This window comes from Lynx canadensis, chromosome B1 (assembly GCF_007474595.2).
Source record: "Lynx canadensis isolate LIC74 chromosome B1, mLynCan4.pri.v2, whole genome shotgun sequence".
NCBI classification, from domain to species: Eukaryota; Metazoa; Chordata; class Mammalia; order Carnivora; family Felidae; genus Lynx; species Lynx canadensis.
Window position 1 is genome coordinate 109,037,061 of NC_044306.2, and position 24,928 is coordinate 109,061,988.

General features: G+C 33.0%; 1 protein-coding gene across 1 annotated transcript in view; it reads left to right on the plus strand.

The window, feature by feature from the left end:
- LOC115512302 (bifunctional heparan sulfate N-deacetylase/N-sulfotransferase 4-like) overlaps positions 1-24,928 on the plus strand; it is a 424,934-nt gene that overhangs the window by 169,986 nt on the left and 230,020 nt on the right. The window contains 4 exon segments of the mRNA XM_032592912.1: positions 6,265-6,534; positions 6,537-6,917; positions 6,920-7,159; positions 7,162-7,484. Coding sequence (XP_032448803.1) covers positions 6,510-6,534; positions 6,537-6,917; positions 6,920-7,159; positions 7,162-7,484 — 969 coding nt within the window. The 5' untranslated portion in view covers positions 6,265-6,509.

The window sequence follows — 24,928 nt, forward strand, 5'->3', positions numbered from 1 at the left end:
TAAGAGACTAAATCCATCTTTGGCTAAAGCCTCTATGATATTTATTATTCTCTTAAAACCAGGTTAAATAATTTGAATTAGCTGTGCCTTCTAGAGTAGTGTTTTTCAAGAATCTTTTACTCTGACCCAGAAAAGAAATCACCCTCATTGGGATTCAAAAAACATAAATATATACACACAAAGCTAACAAACTCATGTTTCCTAAAGTGCTACTTACCCTCACTACATGAAGTACATCAATATTTTTATTTTGGTCTATTTCATTGCCATTTATGTGTTGGTGAATTATAATTTTGGGAAAATGCATCTGTCTTGAAAGATGATTATAAATTTTGGAATTCTCCCTAAGAGAGTGTGAGAGCCATCAATATATGGGAATAAATGGTTAAATGTTTACATATCACAATTTTAATTAAAACCATTGCTTTATTAATATGAAATATAAGCTAATTCTTTATAATATTCCTAAGATAAAAGAAAGAACTCAAGAAGCATATGAAAATGAGATACTTGGTAAAATGCCCTCCCACCCCATGTATCATGAAAAGTCGAAGTTGAATTATTCCAAATTCTTCAGTCATCTCAACTTACAACACAGTTTCTTTTGTGCTAATCCAGTTCTCTTCTAGATTGTTTTCTGCATTTTGGGTACATATTTCTGGCTTTGAATATCTGAAATAAATTCAGATGAAATATTAAAATTTAAATAAAACTTGCTGATATCTGTGTTAAATTATTGTTATACTAACAGTTAAATTCTTGGTTTCATCTAACTTGGTTTTTCTCACCAGTGCAATGGTGGCATATAGAACACTGGCATCAAAAATCACCAGCAGCATGATCTCAGTCCCTTTTCTAAACCCTCTAAATCCCGAATTCCTCATTTTAAAAATAGACTAATAATGACTAACAGGGTGATGAATGCAAAAAAATGTACTATAATGACTGTCAAGAAGTAACCACTTATTAAATGCTAGTAAATATTATTGTATTTTTTTTCAATTTCAGCTAACTTTAATGAGCCTCTGTGATCATCTGTATAGCTCATGATACCACCTTCAAAAAAGAAAAAGTCACTCATAAATTCATTGTGATTCCTAGCCCCTAGCTTACTTCTGAATTTTCTTCTTTCCAAAAAATAGCAATAACTATAATACTTTCTTCAGTTGCCTTGTTTAGTAATTCCTCTACTGCTACCAGAAATTACTAGAAATTTACAATGTTTGAGAACTCTTGGTAAATGGATTTCACAAACTGTATTTTTTTAAAAATCTATAAATTTTGGAAATAAGTCAAAGAACATTTTAAAAACAGATATACAAAACAATAATTTCTTCACATTACCTAATCTTCAAAGAGAGTGAAAGATTCTGAGAGATATTTATTCCCCTACTACTGAGGTGATGAGTCACATTGAAAGGTGAAAAGAAAAGAAAAGAAAAGGAGAAAAGAAAAAGAATAAGACAAAAGGGAAAGATAGAAGATGAGAAGAGAAGACGAGAAGAAAGAAAAAGAAAAGAAAAAAAAAGAAAAGAAAAGAGGAAAAGAAGAAGGAAAAAGAGAAAAGAAAAGAAGACAGCAAGGAAGCCAGCACCTAAAAGCTTCCTTATTTTTTCTCACCAAAGCCTGCACAGGGGTCATGCAGCCTCACTTTTTTGGGGATATGTGTCACAAAAAATAATGAATAGGTGTCTCCAAAATTTTAAAGTAGATTTATTAGGACAGGTGAAAGGCAGATTTAGCAGACTTGGGATCAAAGCCTATTTAACTTACTTGGTATGGTGGTTAAGGAAATGTAACTTAACAAATGCTCTTTACTTGTTCATACCATGCATTTGCCCCACTCATTCTATAAGAAACACATCATGATGTAAGGGGAAAACAGGGCAAAGAGCTCCTGCTTGTGCCTTTTGTTTCCAGCTGGTCTCAGGTTCATCCTGCGCAATGCACTAGATTAAGGTAAAGTCGAAACTAGCATATCACTAAGACTCCTTAAGAATACATGACACATATTTTTAGGATTTTGAAGTAGCATTTGATGTCTTCACTATTACCCTTAAATGAATATGCCTATTTTTTATGTCTAATTTAACATCTGTCTTTTTAAAAATGATCTCAATTTTATTGACTTTTCCAAGGTTCTTAAGTTGGTGTTCCTACCCTACACTCTGTCTTGGTTTTGGTTTGTTTGTTTGTTTGTTTGTTTGTTTTTTTCCTTTGTAAGGGACACAGCACTATATAATAAACCTACTTTCCTCCATGTGTTTCTTCTTTATACTCACACTACTGCCACCCTCATTACACTTCTGACTCCAGATATATGGGGCAATGCTTTGTGACACCGATTGGGTGTCCTACCAATTCAATTCAATCTGGCACTAACCAGAGTTATTTCAGAACCCCACATGTTTAGGGCTCAGTCCCTAGGACAACTGCCCCTCACCAGTGAAGATACCAACTGCAAGTTGTAGGTCCCCAGGTTTTCCACAACCACTCTGACTTTGAGACAAATCAGAGGTTCTTATGACCTCACTTTGGATTCGGATTTGATGGTTTGCTAGGAAAGTCACAAAACTTAGGGAACCACTTATTTCATTTACCAATTTACTGTATGATAAAAGATACAGATGAACAGCCAGATAAAGAGATACATAAGATAAAGTATGGTAGGGTCCTAAGTGCAAGAGTTTCTGTCCCTATGGAGGTGGGGTGCATCCACATTTGTGGATATGTTAACCAACATGGAAGCTCTCCAGATCCCAAAACCTTGGGAATTTTATGAAGGCTTCATCATGTAGGCATGACCCATTATTGACCTAATTTCCAGTCCCTCTCCCCTTCCTGTAGATGAGGGTGAGGCTAAAGTTCTAAGCATCTAAACAGGGCGTGGTCTTTTTAGTGACCACCAGGAACCCATCAGCATTGCCTCATTAGAACAAAAGATACTGCTCTCACCCAGGAAATTCCAAGAACTTTAGGAGCTCTGTGTCAGGAACCAGTGTCAGAAACCAAATATTATATCTAAAGATGCTCTTAATGCTCTTATTATAGGAAAATAACAAGTCTTTTAGGAGCTTTATGCCAAGCAACAGGAGGACAGATATACATGTATGTGTGTGTATATACATATTTTTTTCTATTACTTCACAACAAGAGATTCAGGCAAATCACAGACTGCATTGCTTTGGCATCCCAAACAATGCCAAACCTCTTCTGTCTCAGGCAGAGGACATAAGTAACATCTCTGGTTTACCATCTTTTATTTTACAGACTTCTCACTTGCACTGCCTAATTTTGGTTAGGGAAGGATAAGTGGGAGGACCGAATGGGAAGAAGGATAAGTCCTTAGGTTAAAATACACACACACACACACACACGTTCACATTCAAACTCACATATCCACAATGGTGATAATATGTATCTCTCATTCTTCTAACTCTGAACATATTAATGTTAAATAAATGTCATATTAAATTTTATTTATTCTCTTGGTTGGCAGATTCTAGTTCCATATGCTTTTAATTTTTTTCACTATTACATATTAAGATGAGCCATTCTAATATGCAAAACTGACATCTCATCCTTTGGTGTATTCAAAAATAAAAATCACATCTTTAATGTCAGAATAGATAAGGATTTAACAAAGTAGTGTCATCCATTTTTTAAATTCCTGACTAAATTGCCTCTTAAAATACTAAGCAAACCCACAAAGTATGTGAATTAGTCTGTTCTTGTGGGTGATCCAGGGGATGGGGTGGGGTGGGGATGGAGCTAATTCCCTGTACACTTAACGGATTTTAAAACCAATACATGAGCTTGGAGAAATCTAACAATAGATATAAGACGGCATAATTTCCTTTGGCGAATTTCAAATTTTTCAATATTTATTATACATATTGTTTAATTTAATTTTAGTTTTAAAATGAACTTTATGGCCATGTTCATATATACTCAAAACTAGAGGATACAGCATAATTGATTTGTACATTTTAATCAAACCAAAACCTTTTCATTGCTGTATTTCATTCTTTTATTAAAATACAATTCAGTTTGTTTATAGAGAATAGAGTATTGTGATACTTGAAAAGTTTTTGGAGATCAAATAATTATCTTAAATAATTATTTTTGATAGCAGTATTAGTAAGTGCCTAACATGGAAGTTAATTTTTCTTTAAAGTGAATATGAAACCACTAGGGGGATTTTTCAAATTGGTAAAATTCAAGTCTATATATAAATAGAATCTGAAGAATTGAAGGTTTGGTAGAAATTTAAAAATTTTTAATTGTGGATATTTGAGGTTGTTTTATTTTTTCCCAAAATCTAAGGCATAGACAAACGTTATTCAACTGTTGAATTTTATTTAAATTACCAGAAAAAATGTATTTCAGAACATCAGAACATAAAAATATAAAATGGGAGTAGTATCATATTATAGTTTAATCATTTAGTCTAATAATCTTTTTTGATGTTCATTTATTTGTTTTTGAGAAAGAGGAGAGGCAGAGAGAGATGGGAACAGAGGATCCAAAGTGCACTGTCATCACAGAGCAGTCGCAGGGCAGGTGGGGCTCAAACTCACTAACTGCGATATCATGGTCATGACCTGAGCTGAGACTGGATGCTCAACCAAAGAGTCACCCAGATGCTCCATAGTTTAATAATCTTTTAATCATTAATAGCTATTAATTACACAGGTTCTTCAAATTAAAAAAAAAACCAAAAACCTATAAATATTTACAAAATGATACAATATGTATAATATACACTCATTACAATACATGTTAATTTGATTTTCTGTGATGTTGTATGTCAATAGTATTATTGTGTATTAAAGTATATGTGTCACAAAATTGAAAACATGAACTTTTTTATTGTTTTCTATTAGTTTGAAAAGAGTTTGGGTAAACTGGGAATTGAAAATTCCATAGTCTAAACCAGTTTTGAGAATTAAGAAAATTTTTATAGAAAGCTATTCATTAAAAATCAGGTCATCCATCAAAACAAATAAAATAGAATAATGGAAAATTATCCATTTGTGGTAAAGCCATTTGGGGAAAAAATTTTTTTAATTCTCTCTACATTCTTTTTCTTTTGAACTAAAGAAGTGATATGAAATAGAACATATATATTAGATAAAATTTAATAATGAATAAATTATAATTTAACTATTAAATTATAATTTATTTTAAAGCATAATGTATTAATAATTAATAATTATAATTAATAATGTTAATAATTAATATAATATAATCAATATTATAATTACATTAAAATAATAGATTTATTAATAATGAATAAAAATTCAAATTTAATTTCAATTATAGGGGCAAGCCAAATTTAGAATGTGCTTTAAGACAAACATGTCAAAGCTTTTCTTCTCATCTAGGCTTCCTGGCCTCTCATTAGAGGGGTCTGAGGATGGTTGTTTCCCATTTTGTTCTTTCTCCTATAGCTCCTCCATCACTTTGCTTCTAAGAATAGAGAAGAGAAATCCTGTGTATTTGGCTGGTATGGTGAAGAGACCAAGTGTCTCCCGCAACTTCAGAAAAGGATATGTTATTAAAGGGAAAAACCTGTAACAACTGTATATACTTAAGACAAAATCATTGCCTCAGGTTGGCACGCCAGATACTTAGCGACACTTAGAACATGTTTCACTGTTCCAACTCATACACAAATATTTGATTTTCTAATTCTTTATGTAAATAATGTTTACCAGTCCTATAGAAGCAATCTTTATGGTTATTAACATTTTACACTAAAACTTTCTTTCTTAGCTCTCTCTTTTTTAAGTTTATTTATTTATTTTGAGAGAGGGGGAAGTGGGGCAGAGAGAGAAAGGGAGACAGAGAATCCCAAGCAGGCTCCTCCGAGCTGTCAGCACAAAAGCCTGATGTGGGTCTTGAACTCACCAATCCATAAGATCATGACCTAAGCTAAAAGAAATCAAGAGTGGTGCGCTTAACCAACTGAGCCACCCAGATGCCTGTCTTAAGTCTCTTTTATTTTTGAGATGACTAGTTTGAAAAATGATCTCTTTCTTTGGCAAAATGAAATAGGAATCTGTATTCTTGAAGACATGAAAAAAAATCTACTCTAAGAGTAAAAACCTAGACTGTAAACTTTAAGCTATTAATATTTTAGCATATTAACACACTAAAATTATCTTTGATATGTATTTTTCTTATATATAAGCATCCATATCACATAAACATTTGTATTTATATTTCTGTCTTAGTCATTACATTTCTCCTTTTTTTCAGATAATGTTTAAGGATTCTGCATCAGTCTTTGGTATTGGACATACTCAAAATCCCTTCTTCAACTTTTGCTCTCCTGGTCCATTGTCTTCCAGCTTTAACTTACTTGTGATCCCTTCAAACATTTACATGGTTTGCAATGGTTACATGAACTTTGGGAAGTGATATTTGCACCATCTCATACTTTATTCACTATGGCACTTTAGAAAAAGAAATTGGAAAAAACTTACAAAGCAGTATTTTAAAAAATGAATCTTATTGTGAAGCTTCGGAGAAGTTTCGAACATTGATTGTTCTTTTAGCTACCTTTTGTTTGGTGAGCATTGTCATTTCTGCCTATTTCCTCTACTCTGGCTATAAACAGGAAATGACTGTTATTGAAACCACTGCAGAAGCAGAATGTGCTGACATCAAAATTCTACCATATCGGTCAATGGAGCTGAAAACAGTTAAACCTATTGATACATCCAAAACTGATCCTACTGTCCTCCTATTTGTGGAGAGCCAATATTCTCAACTTGGTCAAGATATCATAGCTATCTTGGAGTCTAGCCGATTTCGGTACCAAATGGGTCATTGCCCCGGCAAGGGGGATATACCTCCTCTTACAGATAATGGCAAAGGGAAATATATTTTAGTTATTTATGAAAAGATTCTGAGTATGTCAGCATGGACTCATGGAATCGAGAGCTTTTAGAAAAATACTGTGTGGAATACAGTGTTAGTATAATTGGTTTTCATAAAGCCAATGAGAACAGCTTACCAAGTACACAATTAAAAGGCTTTCCATTAAACCTTTTCAATAATCTAGCTCTAAAGGACTGTTTTGTCAACCCTCAGTCTCCTTTGCTGCATATTACCAAAGCCCCAAAGGTTGAGAAAGGCCCTCTTCCAGGGGAAACTGGAGTATTTTCCAATATAATCATTCAACCTACCAGCCTGTGCTTTTAACTGAATTACAGACAGAAAAATTCCTTTCATCCTCATCCAGCAAACCACTCTATGCGACAGTGATTCAGGATCTGGGGCTTCATGATGGAATTCAGCGCGTTCTTTTTGGCAACAACTTAAACTTTTGGCTACACAAGCTCATCTTCATAGATGCCATCTCCTTCTTGTCAGGGAAGAGGCTGACACTGTCCTTGGACAGGTACATCCTTGTGGACATTGATGATATCTTTGTTGGGAAAGAGGGAACAAGGATGAATGTCAAAGATGTAAAGGTAAGAACATTTATAAATAACATCGTAATTTTTGTTTCACTAACTGTGGTATAATAAAATGTAATTTTGAATATTTTAGATTCCTAGTTATGCAAAGTTTTCAGATGCAATATGTTTGAAATAAAATAGGCATTAAAATATTGAACTAAGCCTTAGCTATTCCTCACACACATACCCCAGATGCTTTGTAGGGGATAGAACTACAATATCCCAAAGAATATTTACAATTAATTCCTTGCTCTTCCTAGACCTTGCTAAAGAACTCTGTAGAACTGGCTTTCTCCTAGCACATGTTGCAGTTTGTAGCAGTGAGACCCATATAGTCATAAAACTCGATTTCTTCGACTGATCCCCTGCCCTACTTGGGTTTGACAGTGGTGGTTGAAATACAAGATGGAGAAGTACCTTTTGTAACTTCAAGTAAGCATAGTGTTTGTTTACATGAAGTGTTAATATACTTGTAAATGTAGATATGAGCAAAAATGTAGTTTTATAGAGAATGCGTATTGGACTTGAACTCAGAACTCTTCCCTTATTATCTCTTTTATAAATTTATCATATTGTTTTGGGTAACACAACAGTGTTTGACTTTATAACAAATTAACTTTGCGATTGTTATTAGATAAACAAAAAGCCAAATATGGTATACTAGGTTAGGTAGGTAATTCTAAGAATAATTCCTTCTTTTTTTTTTTAATCTTGATTCGGTATTCTCATTTGTACCTATCTTGTTCTGTATGTAACTAAATTCATTCCTGGACAAATAATTGTAGCAAACTACAAACAGAAATAATACGACACAACTTAAAATTATAAAAGAACTAAAGACTATAAAGATCATATCATTTTTTATTCCTGCTGTTAGGCTTTTATCCTCCAAAGATGAAACCTCAATACTACTTCAAAATGACAACATTTTCCTATCCTGAGGCCTTATGACCAAGTAGTAAGACATGATTAAAACCAGTGAAGTAAGTTCACTTTTTAAAAAATGTTCAAAGTACATGTGAACCGGTGGCCTCTATTTTTAATGAGCCACCAAATGAAGCATCACTTGACTGGTACCCAAATACTTCATTTTGGACATTGTTGTAAAGGGATTAAATGATGCCTCTTGAGTTCTGTCTAGATTTTTCTGTTTTTTTCTTACTTGTTTTGTATTTACTATTCCTTAATTAATATAAACTGTAGTTTTATATTTATTTCAGTATCATAACAGTGTTATATGTTTCAAAAGTTTTCTCAAGTGATTCGTATCCTGAAAACCCTAAAAGAAGAGGGTTTCCTAATTTCAATTTAACAAAGTATATGAATTGAAAAACTTTATGACTCTAACAAACTTTTCCAGCCTAAATTCAGCTATTTCACTTACTCTCAATAAAACTTACAAATAACTATTCACCACTCTACAGTATTCACTGATGACTTTTTAAGTAACATAACCCCAAACAATAATGGAATACTGAAATTTAACAAAACTGGAACAATGTCACAGGCAGAGAAGGATCAGAAAGATTGGTATGTGTATGTGTGTGTGTGTGTGTGTCTATATATACATATATATACATAAATATATATATACATGCATATATATATATATATAGAGAGAGAGAGAGAGAGAGTGTATGTGCACATGTATCTTAATTATTACACTCAACACACACCCACACACACACACACACTCACCAACCCTGTCACTTTGAAGAAAATACTTTTTCATGCCCCTTTTGGTGTTGTTGCTGGTTCTTCCTCAGAACTATAATCAAGAGTATCAGAAACTTGATTGGAACTGAGGGTTATTACCCTCTTAGTTAATTAAAGGTCAAGAGGAATACAACTTTCCAAATATAAAAATTCTAGTCCCAGTCCTTGGCATTTGATTTTATTTTAGACCTTATTTTTTGGATTAATATGATTTCTGGGAAAAATTTAAATTATGTGTAGAAAAGTTCTTTTTTTTATATATATATGAAATTTATTGACAAATTGGTTTCCATACAACACCCAGTGCTCATCCCAAAAGGTGCCCTCCTCAATACCCATCACCCACCCTCCCTCCCTCCCACCCCCCATCAACCTCAGTTTGTTCTCAGTTTTAACAGTCTCTATGCTTGGCTCTCTCCCACTCTAACCTCTTTTTTTTTTTTTTCCTTCCCCTCCCCCATGGGTTCCTGTTAAGTTTCTCAGGATCCACATAAGAGTGAAACCATATGGTATCTGTCTTTCTCTGTATGGCTTATTTCACTTAGCATTGCACTCTCCAGTTCTTAATGCTCTCATGTTCTTCATTGTCATGTCCTTTTCTGGTATTGTAGCATTTAATCTTATACTTTGGTAAAGATGAGAGAAATCTGTCCTCCTTCAAACTCTGTCCAAATTTCTAAAGCAGAGGTATTGCATGGCTGCTGACATTTTCTCTATTATACTGAAATGAGAGTAGAGGTACTCTGTTCCCTCAACAAAACACATTTAGGAAAGCTGGAGAGTTGTGTTGAAAATTATTGGTTCTATACATGACTGGACTCTTCTTGGGCCATTCACACAATTAGACCTGGAGTATATAGCTGGGAGCATTTAACAACAAACTCAAACACACCTTTGTGTGCAATACCACCTCACTCTATTGCAAAAAATATTTAGTGTATTTTAGCTTGAGCACATTTTCTCATTTTGAGATAGAGATTCACGATCATACTGCTAAAGAATTAGCATTTTAAGGTACAGCATTTGATGCAATAAAAAGAGCACAATGTTTTCTTTTAATCGAACTTGAAAACCCGCATTCTTTTCACTACATGGTCTGCCTGACCCAAGCTACCGTAGATCTAGCTTCTTTTAGAAACTTGCATATTTTATTTGATTTCATCAGCCTTCCTCCAACCAAAGCCACTGAGACAGAAATTAGTGTGTTCATTTCCAAGGCAAGCAAAATTAAGCTCACGCAGGTGCAGTCACTATCATCTAATTGCTGCCAAAATTTATTGCATGTGTAAAAACTTAAGAGGGGCGCCTGGTGGCTCAGTCGCTTAAGTATCCCTCTTGATTTTGGCTTAGGGCATGATCACAAACTGAGCTGACAGCACACAGCCTGCTTGGGAATTCTCTCTCCTTCTCTCTCTGTCCCTCCCCGGCTCATGCTCTCTCTCTTTCTCTCTCTCTGTCAAAATAAATAAACTTCAAAACAAACCCTCAAGATAGAAGAAATTATTCATGTATATAATCTACTAGAATTATATTTCAAAATTTATAAAATATTAGCTATCAATAAAGTCAGAAAATATAGTCATGTTTGACCTGGGAATATTTCTGTGTAATCTTCAAGGCATCAGAAAATATTCCTGTACATCTAAGTTCTATTAGCAGTATGACCTCAGGTTATTTAGAGTGGTGTCTTAAACACATTGGATTTATTCTTTCCTAGTTTTGAAAACAATTTTTTTCATAATGGCCTTATTACATGTATTGTAAGCAAAAATAATAAAGGCCATCCTGATTATTAAAGTTTTAATTTTAAAAAACTTCTTGCAGTCAACTAATTAGATTCTATGGGAAATGGTTTACCCTTGGTTGAAACATTTGGTATAGTCATAGATGTTTGGTAGAATTAAGATAATATATTCTTTTTTCATAGTTTCCTAAGACAGAATAAATTTTTTTTTTTCCCAATGAGGGCTTTGAAAACATGAACATGGTAAATGTAATCTTCCATATGGACAATGAATCAGAATTATTTTGATTCTACCAATAATTTTGGTGCTTTAATCAATTTTGTGACCTCTTGTATTTTTTCTGTTGGCAGTAAGCATCACTATTAGCATTTTTATATGTCTTTACACTTCTTGAGAAAATTCATTTATTTATTGAACATCTACTGTATATAAGACTATATCTAAAACAGTATCTGTATAATAAATATAACATTCTTATTTAAAGTTCTATATGATCCAGTTCAATTTACCTTTTCAACATTTATTGTAATACTTCTCAAAACACACTGCTTGTAGTAGGCTAGCCCGTCTATCCCTTAGCTATAGCTTGTTCATGCCTACTTGACCTCTCAGCTTCTGTGCTTTGACTAAAATATGTTTCCTGAATTGACCCATATTTCAAAAGATACCTTAAGTCCTACTTCTTATGAGAAGGTGACACATGTCCTAATGACCCTGGTAGGTGGTGATTTCTCTTTTTTTTTTTTTTCAATATATGAAATTTATTGTCAAATTGGTTTCCATACAACACCCAGTGCTCATCCCAAAAGGTGCCCTCCTCCATTCCCATCACCCACCCTCCCCTCCCTCCCACCCCCCATCAACCCTCAGTTTGTTCTCAGTTTTTAACAGTCTCTTATGCTTTGGCTCTCTCCCACTCTAACCTCTTTTTTTTTTTTTTCCTTCCCCTCCCCCATGGGTTTCTGTTAAGTTTCTCAAGATCCACATAAGAGTGAAACCATATGGTATCTGTCTTTCTCTGTATGGCTTATTTCACTTAGCATCACATCTCCAGTTCCATCCACGTTGCTACAAAAGGCCATATTTCATTCTTTCTCATTGCCACGTAGTATTCCATTGTGTATTTGACAAAGCAGGAAAGAACACCATTCACAAAAATAAACTCAAAATGGTGATTTCTCTTTAAATTGAGTCCCTGAATAATCACTGACCTTAACTCTCACTTAGCATCCTCATGTACATGAGCCAACTTCAACATTAGACAGTGAGACAAGTTTTCTTATACATGTACTTTTGAGAAAGTATATAGCAAGAAAACTTAGACATGATTTGAAAATACTTCATTGACAATTATTGCACTGTCTTTAACTGTTTGGTGGATGCAGGACTAAATTAGTCATAGACTTGAGTTACTACATTAGAAAAGTAATTTGAGTAGTTTTGTGGTTTGTCTCAAAACTAGTTGTTGTACATTTTAAGTAGAGTCAGAACTAGAAAAAAATCTATGTTGTAAACCTAGAGTCTAAAAACAAACGGTTAGCAAGCTAATTGTTTTTTTTCTTTCTTCTCTCCTCCCTGCCCCCATATTGTTTTAATGAATCTGTACCTAGACTAGGGTTAAGAATTGATCCAGATAAAACAATTTAGCGATATCTTAATATGGATGTTGTCATGCACTTATTGACTACATATTTTCCTGAATTGAAAATCATATGTTCAAAAATTTAAAGTGCAAAAGAAATTGTGCAAATTGAATGACTGATACATGAAAGATGTTAAGTTAATAGATATAAAGGAGACAATTAATAAAATATCTTACACTACAGGTAAATGATTTAGGGTTAGGTCCAATAGCTATGTGAAAGTCTCTTTTACACAAGAAAATGATACAATGAAAATATTTTGGCAATTTTTTATATTATTAATGTAAATATTTAAATAAAATCTCAGTTCAAACTTTTGTAGGAATTATGACATTTAAGAGGGACAAGGTTGCTATGAATAGGAAGAAGAAATCTATCATAAAAGAAAATTTCAAAATCTTGATTAATCATTTGAATAAGGTTGGAAGAGAAAGAAAAAAAAACTTATGATTTCTAAAGTTGTGATCTAATAAAATAAGAAATTATTGATGCTATGAATATCAGTACAGAAGATGAGAAGCTATATTGGTAATTGAAAGATTAGTTTTATAACATTTTAACATTATGACTGAAACATATTGCTACATCTGACAAATTAATAGAAAAAAAAATTTTTTAGAATGCTTGATATCCTAGACTGAATGGAGTCACTATCAAAAAAGGGAGCTGAAAAGTAAAAATTATATGTGGTAAATGGAATCCAGATTTAACATATTAACCAGTGTAGATCCAGCAATGCAGAACAGTCCAGACAGTAGGAGTTGAATGGATGGCCCAGTCAGACAATCAAGCAAGCAGCATCTGAAAGTTGTTTGGCAGTTTCTAAGTAGGTGAGCAAGACATGTAATCAGTTAAGTGTAGCATAACAGCTGGGTAGTGGCCCAGGCAAGTAGGATCAGATTTTATCAAGATATTTCACAACAAACTGAAGATACTCAGTCCTGGGATTAGTCTGTAGGCAAAAATAGTCTTCTATCTGAGAAAAAAATGGCACAGAAGGCAGTGGCCCAATTATAGAAGGGTAAGATTTGACAATATATGACAACATGGAGATCAACATAGGGAACATGACAAGGAACTTGGAAGGCAGGAGCTCAAGCATAACAATAACCGTATGCAGAAGGGAGGAGCCTTCAGTTAGACCTGCTGAAATTGCAGCCCTGACAATGATGTAGAATTCTTAGGACTGTAAGGGAAGAGCTACATTTAGTTTCTCATGGAATCCTTAGATGCCCAGCTGCAATAATTATACTATTTCAAGTTGCTCAATTGGTTCAAAAGAAAAACAGACACTGTCGGAGGCTTATCATAGAAATGATTCATTTTCTGTATAAACTTAGTTAGAATCACTGTGTCAATTAAAATATTTTTGTAATTTGAGTTTGTCTTGACTGAAAAGATATGCTCTATATAATGTATTTTGTCAAAGTCAGTAGTGACTTCAGAAAAACTCAGACAAAATTTGAGTTTTGTTTTCAAGCTTGGATGAGGACAGCCACTATATGGATGTATTTAATAAAAAAATTTCCTGGACGCCTGGGTGGTTCAGTGGGTTAAGTGCCCTACTCTTGATTTCAGCTCACGTCATGATATCACAGTCATGAGATCGAGTCCTGCATCGAGCTCCACATGGGGCTTCGCGCTGGGCTCTTTTCAGGGCTCCATGCTATGCATGCTTAAGATTCTCTCCCTCCCTCTCTTCTACCCCTCCCCAACTTGCACGTGCTCTCTTTCTCTCATTCTCTCTCTCAAAAAGAAAACTCCTTCCTTCTTTTATTTATAATCATAATGTAAATGTCTCAGATTTTCTTTTCTTCTGAACTTTTTCATGTGGCACCATACATATGACTTTGTCAGTGGAAGAGAACACTATCTCTACCAAAAGATATTTCTTTATGGAAGTAAATAAGGTCTCTACTTAAAAAAATTACCAAAATTATATAAAAGTGCACTTTTAAATGATGGAATGAAAAAAAGAGATAGAGAGAGAAAATATATACTGGTAATATCCCTCCAAATTGGGCATTTAACTAAAAACATTAACATTTTGTTTATTGACTTAAAATAATTTAATTCAATGTCCAAATCATTATTTCTCACCTATGGGCTCCACATTTTTTATTATAAAGTTTACACAAACGTAAAATATTCAGTTCTTGTTTTCATTAGAATAGGCAGGACATGTTCCCAGTTATCTGCATTACAAGGTAGAATGCAATATATACCATGACAAAATGTTGACAATGGGAAAAAAAGAGGGCCTAATTCTAAGAATCAGGGAAATTTCATGGAGGGGTGGCATCTGAGTCCTCTGTGATGGTATGACAGAACACTAGCAAATCAAGAAGAGGAAGTATATTCATGGTCAATGGATCAATCCAAGCTAATATCTGGCCAAAAATATCAGAATATTTTTGGGAATGGTAAGTTGTCTGTGTTGCTTGGATGATAAAGTAAGAGGTAGCAGTGTTATTAAATGCTGAATATGTTGGTTGTGGCCATAATATAGAGCTTTGTTGACAGAAGGATACTATTTGAGTCACTGAAGAATTTAAGCCAGAAAGTAACCTGATCAGGGCTGGGATCAAGAAAAGTATATTGTTTGAACGAGGGATATGTTTTTGTGGAGACCTGTCAAAAAATGTATTACAACAATATAGAAATAATAATTCTTATTTATTTTTAAAAATAGGATTTATTTAGCATATTAATATACACTCAGCACTGTGCTAATGATTAACAGGCAGTATATCATTTAATACAGCAACATTAAAGAGGAAATATTTTGTACATTTGCTGAATGATTAAAATGAGGCTTGACAATATTAAGATACCCACCTAGCTAATAAGTGGCAGAGCAAACACACCCAAACTGTCATGAATGTCTAAGGTTTCTTTTAGAAATCGGTGCTGGGAGTTTGGATTTGAGTCTCAGTGCCAACAGTAACCAGTTAACTTGGAACATCTTTATTAACCTCTCCAATTCTCAGATTATAGATCCATAACAGCAGTGTAAAGCGACCCAGTCCTTAGCATTGTAGTGAATCTTTAGAAAGATAAGGAGTGGAAAGTTGCTAGGATAGAGTCTGACCTGTAAGATTTACTCAGTTTAGCTCAGTGGTAATCAGGATGGAACAGGGAGATTGGGAGAGCCCATGCAGAATTGATGGGACTTGGGCACCTACTCAATGGAGGGAGCAGAGAAAAAGGTGGAGATGTGGCATCATGGTTTTTCCTGGGGATATCCATTAATACATGCAGAATCAGGCAGAAGAAAAGGTGTCAGGAAAATGAGTTTGGTTTAAGGTCTGATGATTTAACATGGGATATCCAAATGTAGGCATTTAAAAAAGCAAATCTAAATTTTCAGACACTGTCAGAGGTGGCAGTTTAGATTTAGAAATCATCAAGCTTAATACTTGCAATCTTAGTGGTGATCACTAAAGGGAAATGAATCAAAGAAGAAAAAAATACAGGTTGAATGTATCTTTTGGATGTCCTGTAATAAACTCAAGATTATGACAAGTTAGTTTCCTACATAGAAAACTGTTTCACGTACAAAGAGAGTAGCCATCCGAACAGCCTCTTCATTAATAATATGGAAAAAAGCCTGAAATATCAGTAAGTGCTGCCTGTCTTCAGAGAAATAAAATCAAAGGAATGTTCAATTGAGAATAGCATGGTGTTCATGCAACAAAGAAGGCACAATCATTTATCTGGTATTTGGCATTTTGAATTATATTTTCCTTCTTATTTATGACCTCTTGATGAACAAGAATTGCAATATGTCCCCCGTCACTAATGTGACTGTGAGGTGTACCAAATAACTCTTCGTTATAAATATTCCTGAAATGTGGAGTGATATATAGGGATTAAGTATAAAGAGAACAAGAAAGCTAAATCCTCATTCTAATGGGAAATATTTTCTAAATTTTCAAAATGCTCTTCTAATTATATTCTAATGAAATATTTTTATTTAGTTTTTATGTTTTTATTTTCTTGATGACAGTGTTCATTCTGAACTTGTCTAGTTTTGTTGTTGTTGTTGTTGTTGTTGTTGTTGTTGTAAACAAGGATTTTGGAGGCATACTTTCATTTAAACCTGTTTTCTGGGTATCAGTTATTACTTCTTTAGGGGCGCGTGGGTGGTTCAGTTGGTTGAGCCTCTGACTACAATGTACAAAAAGTACATTTAGGGATGCCTGAGTGGCTCAGTCAGTTGAGCATCTGACTACAGCTCAGGTCATGATCTCACGGTTCCTGGGTTCGGGCCATGTCAGGCTTTGTGCTGACAGCTCAGAGCCTGGAGCCTGCTTCTGATTCTGTGTCTCCCTCTCTCTCTGCCCCTTCCCCAGCTTGTACTCTTTCTCTCTCTCTCTTTCTCAAAAATAAATAAACATCAAAAACATTTAAAAATTATTACTTATTTAAAAGGTGCATTTTAAAACAAGACCTGTTAACCAAATGAGGATTGTCTACTCAGAATATTTTTTAAAGTTTTTTTTTATATACATATTAGATTTTAATTTGAGATTGGACATTCCCTGAATTAATTTGCACCCAAAACAGGTTAAATAGTAATGGATCGAACACTAACATGAGTGCTCACTTTGGTTAGTTTACAGTATAACATAATTACTGAGCAGAGAACAATCTTTTGATACAGCAGGGGAAGAACACAATTAAAGTCCATGAGCTCTATTTTGCCATTTAAGATGTAGCAATTGTCTCCATGGGAAAGAGAAAATGTTAGAAAATATTTTGGTAAAAACAACCAAGCTAGCCAAGTCTCAGCAAGGTAGAGAAACAATTAGAGTTTAGAGTTCTTAAATCTCATTGTTAATGCCTAAAAGCCCTGGGGATATTCATGGGGATATTTTCTGATTAGTTTTGTATATTTTCTCATTCTCTATGACGATATAAATAGTGATTAATGCTCAGATTATAATGATCCTCTTCAGCTAAAGCCATGTTTTGTTATGATAGTCATCAAAAGATACCACAAAATGGTTTAATTTCTAAAGAATGTCTGAAAAGAAAAACAAAACAAAACAAAAACTTGCTCCTTTTATACTCCCTGTAGAAATACCCATTGTGTATTCCTAGGTAAATTATCATGTAATGAAGCATCTTGATTATATAATCCTGAGGAAGCTAGAATAATAGTAGTAGTAGTAGTAGTAGTAGTAGTAGTAGTCGGATAATAGATTAAACTATTAAAGTAGTTATAGAAATTGAATTTTATTTTCATTCAACTCATAATTTTTCAAGCCTAATCTGAGCCAAGCTCTCTAGCTCTTTGCTGGGATTGATAATTTCCACTTGCTACTTCCTTTTTTCAAATAAATCAAATATGCCTCTGATGTGTTCCTTTATTATTATACTCTATACACATTTCATACATTCTAAAAAGTATATATATATATATATATATATATATAATGAATATTATTAAAAGAATGATAAGAAGAACGCCTTTGTACCACTTAGCTTAGGACATAGAATATTATCACCACCTCTCCAATCACACACCACTTTTTCTCCTAGAGAAGTAATTAATATCCTGAAATTTGAGAGCTACATGCATTGAGACTGCTACCATACATACAATACAAATTTCCTGCAATTTTCCCCTTACTTTTATTCCTGAGATTCATCTACATTGATGTTTATAACTCTGGTTCGTGAAACTTAATTTCTTTGTAATATTTATTTTATCCAATGTGGATATTATCAGACTTTTAAATTTCTTGGCTATTTGGTGGATATAAAATTATATATGAGTTGTTATTTACATTTCTTGATTATTTATGAGGTTGGATAGCTATTTTGTACTTAATGACCATGTTTTTTCCAAGTTTTCCTATTTTTAACTGCATTAAAAGTAAGTTGCAAAATATTACGTTTCATCTCTACCTCAACATTGATTTCCTAAGAAAAGGCTATCCTCCTTCAATAAAAATAACAGTATCACATTTGAGAAAATTAAAAGTACAATATTTTTTTATAGTGTATATTAACAATTTATCCAATTGGTCAAATTATTTTTTTTTAAGTTTATTTATTTATTTATTTTGAGAGAAAGAGAGGAGGGGAGGGACAGACAGAGGGAGAGAGAATCCCAAACAGGCTCCACACTGTCAGGGATGAGCCAGATGTGGGGCTCGTACCCATGAACCGTGAGATCATGACCTGAGTTGCAATCAAGAGTTGGACACTTAACTGACTGAGCCAGTCGGCAGGTGCTCCGGCCCGCCAAATCCTTTATATCTTATTTTGTTTTTTCAGGATCAAATTAAGATTATACTATCAACATAGTCTCTTTAATTTATTTTAATCTGGTATAGTTCTTGCACTTTTTTACTGTTACCTATTGACATTTTTTTTTTTTGGTTGTTATGACTTTATTTTTCAGAGCACTTTTAGGTTTATAGCAAAATTGAGAGGAAGGTGCAGGAATTTCCCATATATCCCTGCCTTCACAGTTGCATAGCCCCCATTATCAATACCCCCCACCCGAGTTGCACATGTTGGAACTGATGAACCTAAAGTGACATCATAATCATCCAAAGTCCATATAATTGTTTGGACAATTGTACAATGACATGTATTCATCATAATGGTATCATACAGAACATTTTCACTACCCTAAAAAATTCTCTGTGCTCCACCTATTCATCCCTGCTCTCCTACTTTTTCATATATTTTGCACAGCCTGTGTCATTTTCTCATTTAAACTTTCAATTACTTGTTTTTATATTGAATTTTAGTTCTTTGTATAGTCTGGATTAATCCCTTGTGGATATGTTTGCAAATATTTTCTCCTGGCATACTACATGTCTTTTCACTTCTTTTAATGGTGCCATTTCACTGATGAAAAATATTTAATTTTATTGTAGTAAAATATATCAATGTTTTAAATACATTATTTGTGGACATTTTTGTATGCATGTTTTGTCATCTCTGTCTCAAGAAGTTTGCATAATACTGGCCTTATTTGTTATTTAAATGTTCTTTAAAATAATCTGAACCTAAAATTTCATTAGGGGATACATTAAAATTAATAACTTTTTAAAAATTATTATTATATATTTTTTCTTTTCTAAAATACTTTTTGAGTTAATTATAACTAATATTTTCAAAAAATGTTTCCATTGCATTACTTCAAAATGTCTATTTTAAATTTTTTCACAATAGACATTTATTATAATTATATTTTCATGTTTTTTTATTTGTTTTGAGAGCGAGAACAGAAGCAGGGGAGGGGCAGAGAGAGGGACAGAGAGAATCCCAAGCAGGATCTGCATTGTTAATGCAGAGCCAGACACGGGGCTAGATCCCACAAACTGTGAGATCATGACCTTAGCTAAAATCAAGAGCCTGGTGCTCAAATGACTGAGCCACCGAGGTGCCCCATTGTTTATTATATTTTAAATCTCTCTAGTGGTTGGTTATGTCATAGTTTGGGTTCTAATGTTGTTCATTTTTATTATTCCTCTTCCATTTTTTGATTGATCCATTACAGATATTGGCTAATTTTATTTTCTCTTTTTTTAATCCTCCCTTTTGCTCCCTTTTATTTTCTGTCAATGTTTGTTTTTATCTTTATACATTCTTAACTTCTGAAAGTTTTGTTTTATTCTGATGTGGGGTTTTTTTTGTCTTCTTAAAATACATAACTAACTCATTAAGTGTCACCCTTTTTCTCTCATCTAATATAGCATTCAGGGTCATATATTTCAATATTATGATTTAAATAACTATGTGTGCTTTTAAAAAGTGGTAGTGCTTGTCATCCAGTTATTAGTATTGTCTGATTTTTGTCACGATTTCTTTTTTTGACCTTAGAACCAATCATGAGAGTGTTTTCAGATTTTCCTAATATATAAAGTGCTTTAAGTATGTTTTTAAAGTATCTTTCTTTAAGTATCTGCATACTGAGTGTTTGCTAATTTATTGAGACTTGCATTATGGAGCAGTATGCGTTCCTTGTCTTTCAGCTTTCTCCTATGTGTGTGCTTGAAAAAGGTGTATCTTCTCCAGTTCAGGGGTTCAGAGATCTAGTTATCTGTCATCTTTGCACAAGATTGTTAATTGTGTTACTAAAATCCTTTGTATATTTCTGAGTTTTTGTCTGCTGATATGGGTATTTCTTATCTGTTTGACCTGTGATGATTATGTCTACATCTACATTGACTATGGTAAAATTTCCAGTATTGTTAATGCTTTCAGTTTTTGATTTATATATCATATAGCTCTGGTTTTGTTTTTTGGTTTTTTGTTTGTTTTTACTTCTTAGACATTTACTATTACTATATCTTTCTGGTGAATTAAAGCCTTTATTAATTACATTATGAAATAGCTTCCATCATATCTGAAATACTTTTTTACTAAGATTTTCTTTTTTTTTTTTTGATATATGGTTCCACTTTAGCAGTTTTTCCTGCTAAATCATTATGCATGTTTTTATTCTCAATCTTTCTAAGCCCTATGGACTTAGTTGTGTCTCTGGTAACAAAATATAAATTCATATTATTGATGTTGTTTTTTAATATGGTCTGACCATCTTTTTTAAATCTAATGAATCTAATCAAATCTCCAGAAAATAAGAGAGATGAAATTTTCAAAGAATAATAGCTCTGACTTTTTCAAATTCAATGAATGACAACATATTTCCAATACAGAGAGCTTCCTCACAAAAAAATCTGCAGAATAAACCAAAAATAAATCCCCACCTAGATACATTATAATGATACAAAATAACACAAGATTAAGTTCTCTTCCTGGAAAAAAAAAAAAAGTTGACTGGCAGTTGCTTTTTGAAAAGCAGCAATGAAAGCCAGATTTAAAATCATCTTTTGGGGGGATGAGAGTCTTCTTTGTGCAAAACGGAGGAACAGAGAGGTGGTTTTTGGTTTTTAGTTTGGGGTGGGGTTTTTGTTGTTTTTTTTGTTTAGTTATGTTGTTTCTGGTTTTGTTTTGTTTTGTTTTGTTTAGCATAGAAGCTGAATGATGGGAAGATGCTCCTTCCCAATCTTAAATTCTGCTTCAAACAAATCTGATCTAAATATAAGTTGCCTGTGTTCTGAACATGAGGATATGTTTCACTGAAGGATGCTTGATTTGGGTGAGAAAAGACTACCTTTGTAGGTGAAAATAATACTTAAAACATTCATTTGATATAAAGATTGAATCTGTATGGAAAGAAACCAATTTGACAATAAATTTCATATATTAAAAAATAATAATAAAAAAATAAAAAATAAAAAATTGATCAAGTAAAAAAAAAAAAAGATTGAATCTGGCCTAACTGGTCATTATAATTTTGTGCAAGTTACTTAATGTTATGTGACACACTTTTTCCTCGTTCATAGAGTGAGATCTAATAATAGCACATATTCAACAAGTGGCTGTGAACATTAAATAATTTAACTGAATAACACTAGGAAAGTACCTGACATTTTGTAAAAATCAAATAATTTTCTTGATAATGGAGTTCAAGAAAATGATTCCTGTGATTTTTTTCAGTATTTTGATTACTCTATTGTATTGATTCTAAGACTCACATTTAATTTCATACTTTATCATCTCAGATATTAGGTATATCTTTTAATTCAAAACCTGTTATATTTTATGAAGTATAATAATTAAAACTAATTTTATTTTATTTTTAAAAAATATTATTGAAACGTTAATATAAAATGTCATATTGGTTTCAGGTGACAACATATTGATTTGACAATTCTATACACTACTCAATGCTCATCATGATAAGTCATCATCAGTCACCAAACAAATGTTATTAAAATATTATTGACTATATTCCCTATGTTGTATTTTTCATTCCCATTTCATTTATTTTGTAGCCGGATGTTTGTACTTCTTAATCCCCTTCCTCCATTTCATCTGTCTCCTTCCATCTTACCCCATCTCTGGTAACCACCAGTTCATTCTCTGTATTTAATAATCTGTTTGTTCATTTGTTTTGTTTTTAAATTTTTTTATTACTTATTTTTGAAAATGAGAGAATAGAGCACAAGAGAGAGAGGGTTAGAGAAAGGGAGACACAGAATCCAAAGCAGGCTCCAGGCTCTGAGCTGTCAGCACAGAGCCCCATATGGGACTCGAACCTACGAACCATGAGATCATGACCTGAGCCAAAGTCTGATGCTTAACTGACTGAGCCACCCAGGCACTCCTGAGTTTGACTACTTTAGATTTCACATATAAGAAGAATCATATAGTATTTGTGTTTCTATGTCTCCTCTGTTTTACTTAGCATAATTTCCTCCAGATTCATTCATGTTGTTACAAATGTCAGAATGTCCTTTTTAAAGGCTGAATAATATTCCATTATATGTGTTACCACATTTTCTTTATCCATTCATCTGTTGATGGGTATTTAGGTTGTTTATATATCTTGGCTATTGTAAATAATGCTGTGATTAACAGGGGAATGCAGGTATCTCTTCAAAATCCTGATTTCAATTCCTAGTATTGGATAAATACCTAGAAGTAGAATTGCTAGATCATATGGTAGTTATATATATTTTTTTTTTAATTTTTTAACGTTTATTTTTGAGAGAGAGAGAAAGAGAGAGTGAGTTGAAAGAGTGTGATCAGGGGAGGGACAGAGAGAGAGGGAGACACAGAATCTGAAGCAGGCTCCAAGCTCCATGCTGTCAACACTGAGCCCGAAGTGGGGCTCAAACTCACTGAACCATGAGATCATGACCTGAGCCGAAGTCGGGCACTTAACCAACTGGGCCACCCAGGCGCCCCTGTTAATAGTTCTATTTTTAATTTTTTTTTTTAGGAACCTCCATACTGTTTTCCATAATGGCTATAATTTAAACACTTGTAATAATCCTTTGTTGAATTTACAATATATATTAAATTAGCTAAATATATGGTAATAATTATAAAACAATTCTAATCTAAGACAATGAAATAAATAGAATTTATAGAACATATGTGCAAAAGTATTGCATTTACATAATAATAAAATGTTTTAAGCTCTAAAGCCAAGCTTTCTTGGAATTTCTAAAGATATATAATTGAAAGTGCCAGGCACAATATGTCAAGCATCCCTTCTTTTGATTTGAAACTTGAATGCATTTCATATGAAATATAATTTAAGTGTTTTTTATTTGCTTGCAAATAACTCTTACAAATGATATTTGGTAAAAGATATTTCATATCCAATGCTTTCTGAGATTCACACCACATATCTGCTGCATGTATTTTTCTTTATAAGATGCAGTTAACCTAAAAGAAGGTTGCAATAAACAAAGCACCAAATAAATGTAAGTTAAAAAGAAATGAAAACTGCTTTCTTAAGAATGTCTGTATATGTAAAGCTTATATATGGCAAATACCTTCTATCTGAATAACTTTTCTTTAAAATATACATATATATTTGGGGTGCCTGGGTGGCTCCATCGGTTGGGAGTCTGACTTCGGCTCAGGTCATGATCTCACAGCTCATGAGTTCGAGCCCCATGTGGGACTCTGTGCTGACGGCTCAGAGCCTGGAGCCTGCTTCGGATTCTGTGTCCCACCCCCCTATCTGCTCCTTCCCTGCTCATGCTCTGTGTCTCTCTGTCTCTCACTAATAAATAAATATTTAAACAAATTTTTTTAAATAAAAAAATATATATTTAACTATCCATCTACATACAGTGCTAATATGTAATGTTTAATTACTCCTCAATTAGTTTTACAAAGAGAACTAAACTCAATGAATAAATTGTTTTATAATGTCATTTTTATTTTAAGTTTATCATTTTTTGTTCAATTTAATATTCCAGAATATCCATTATATCCAATAAACATTTCACATATAAGAAGAAATGTATTAAAGTTGCATAAACTTTTGACACTCATTATTATTTCCCCAACATTAGCTTCATTTCACATACAAATAGAATGCTCATAACTTTTAGACTATTTCACATATTTTAATAAAAGAGCAATATTCCAAAATATTATTTCATTTTACTCAGATATCACTCTGAAATACTAATTTAGAGGATGGAATTTATCTACTTTATGTATTATAGTTTTTCTAAATCATTTTATTATTTTAAAAAATTCTCACTTTTAAAAATTCTGTGTTGGACCTACAATGAAAGAAAAATAACATTTTGGGTGTGTGGGAAGTGTTCATCACTGCCAGAGGAAAAAAAAATCTACCATCCCTTATCATATAATATATGATATAAATAAACTCCCAAATATATACCATCCCCCAAACAATATTTAATACATACCTAAGATGGACCCCCACAATTTGCTTCCTGTTATTCCTTACATTCAACACAAATTCTAAACTATAAGCTGTGTTTCAACA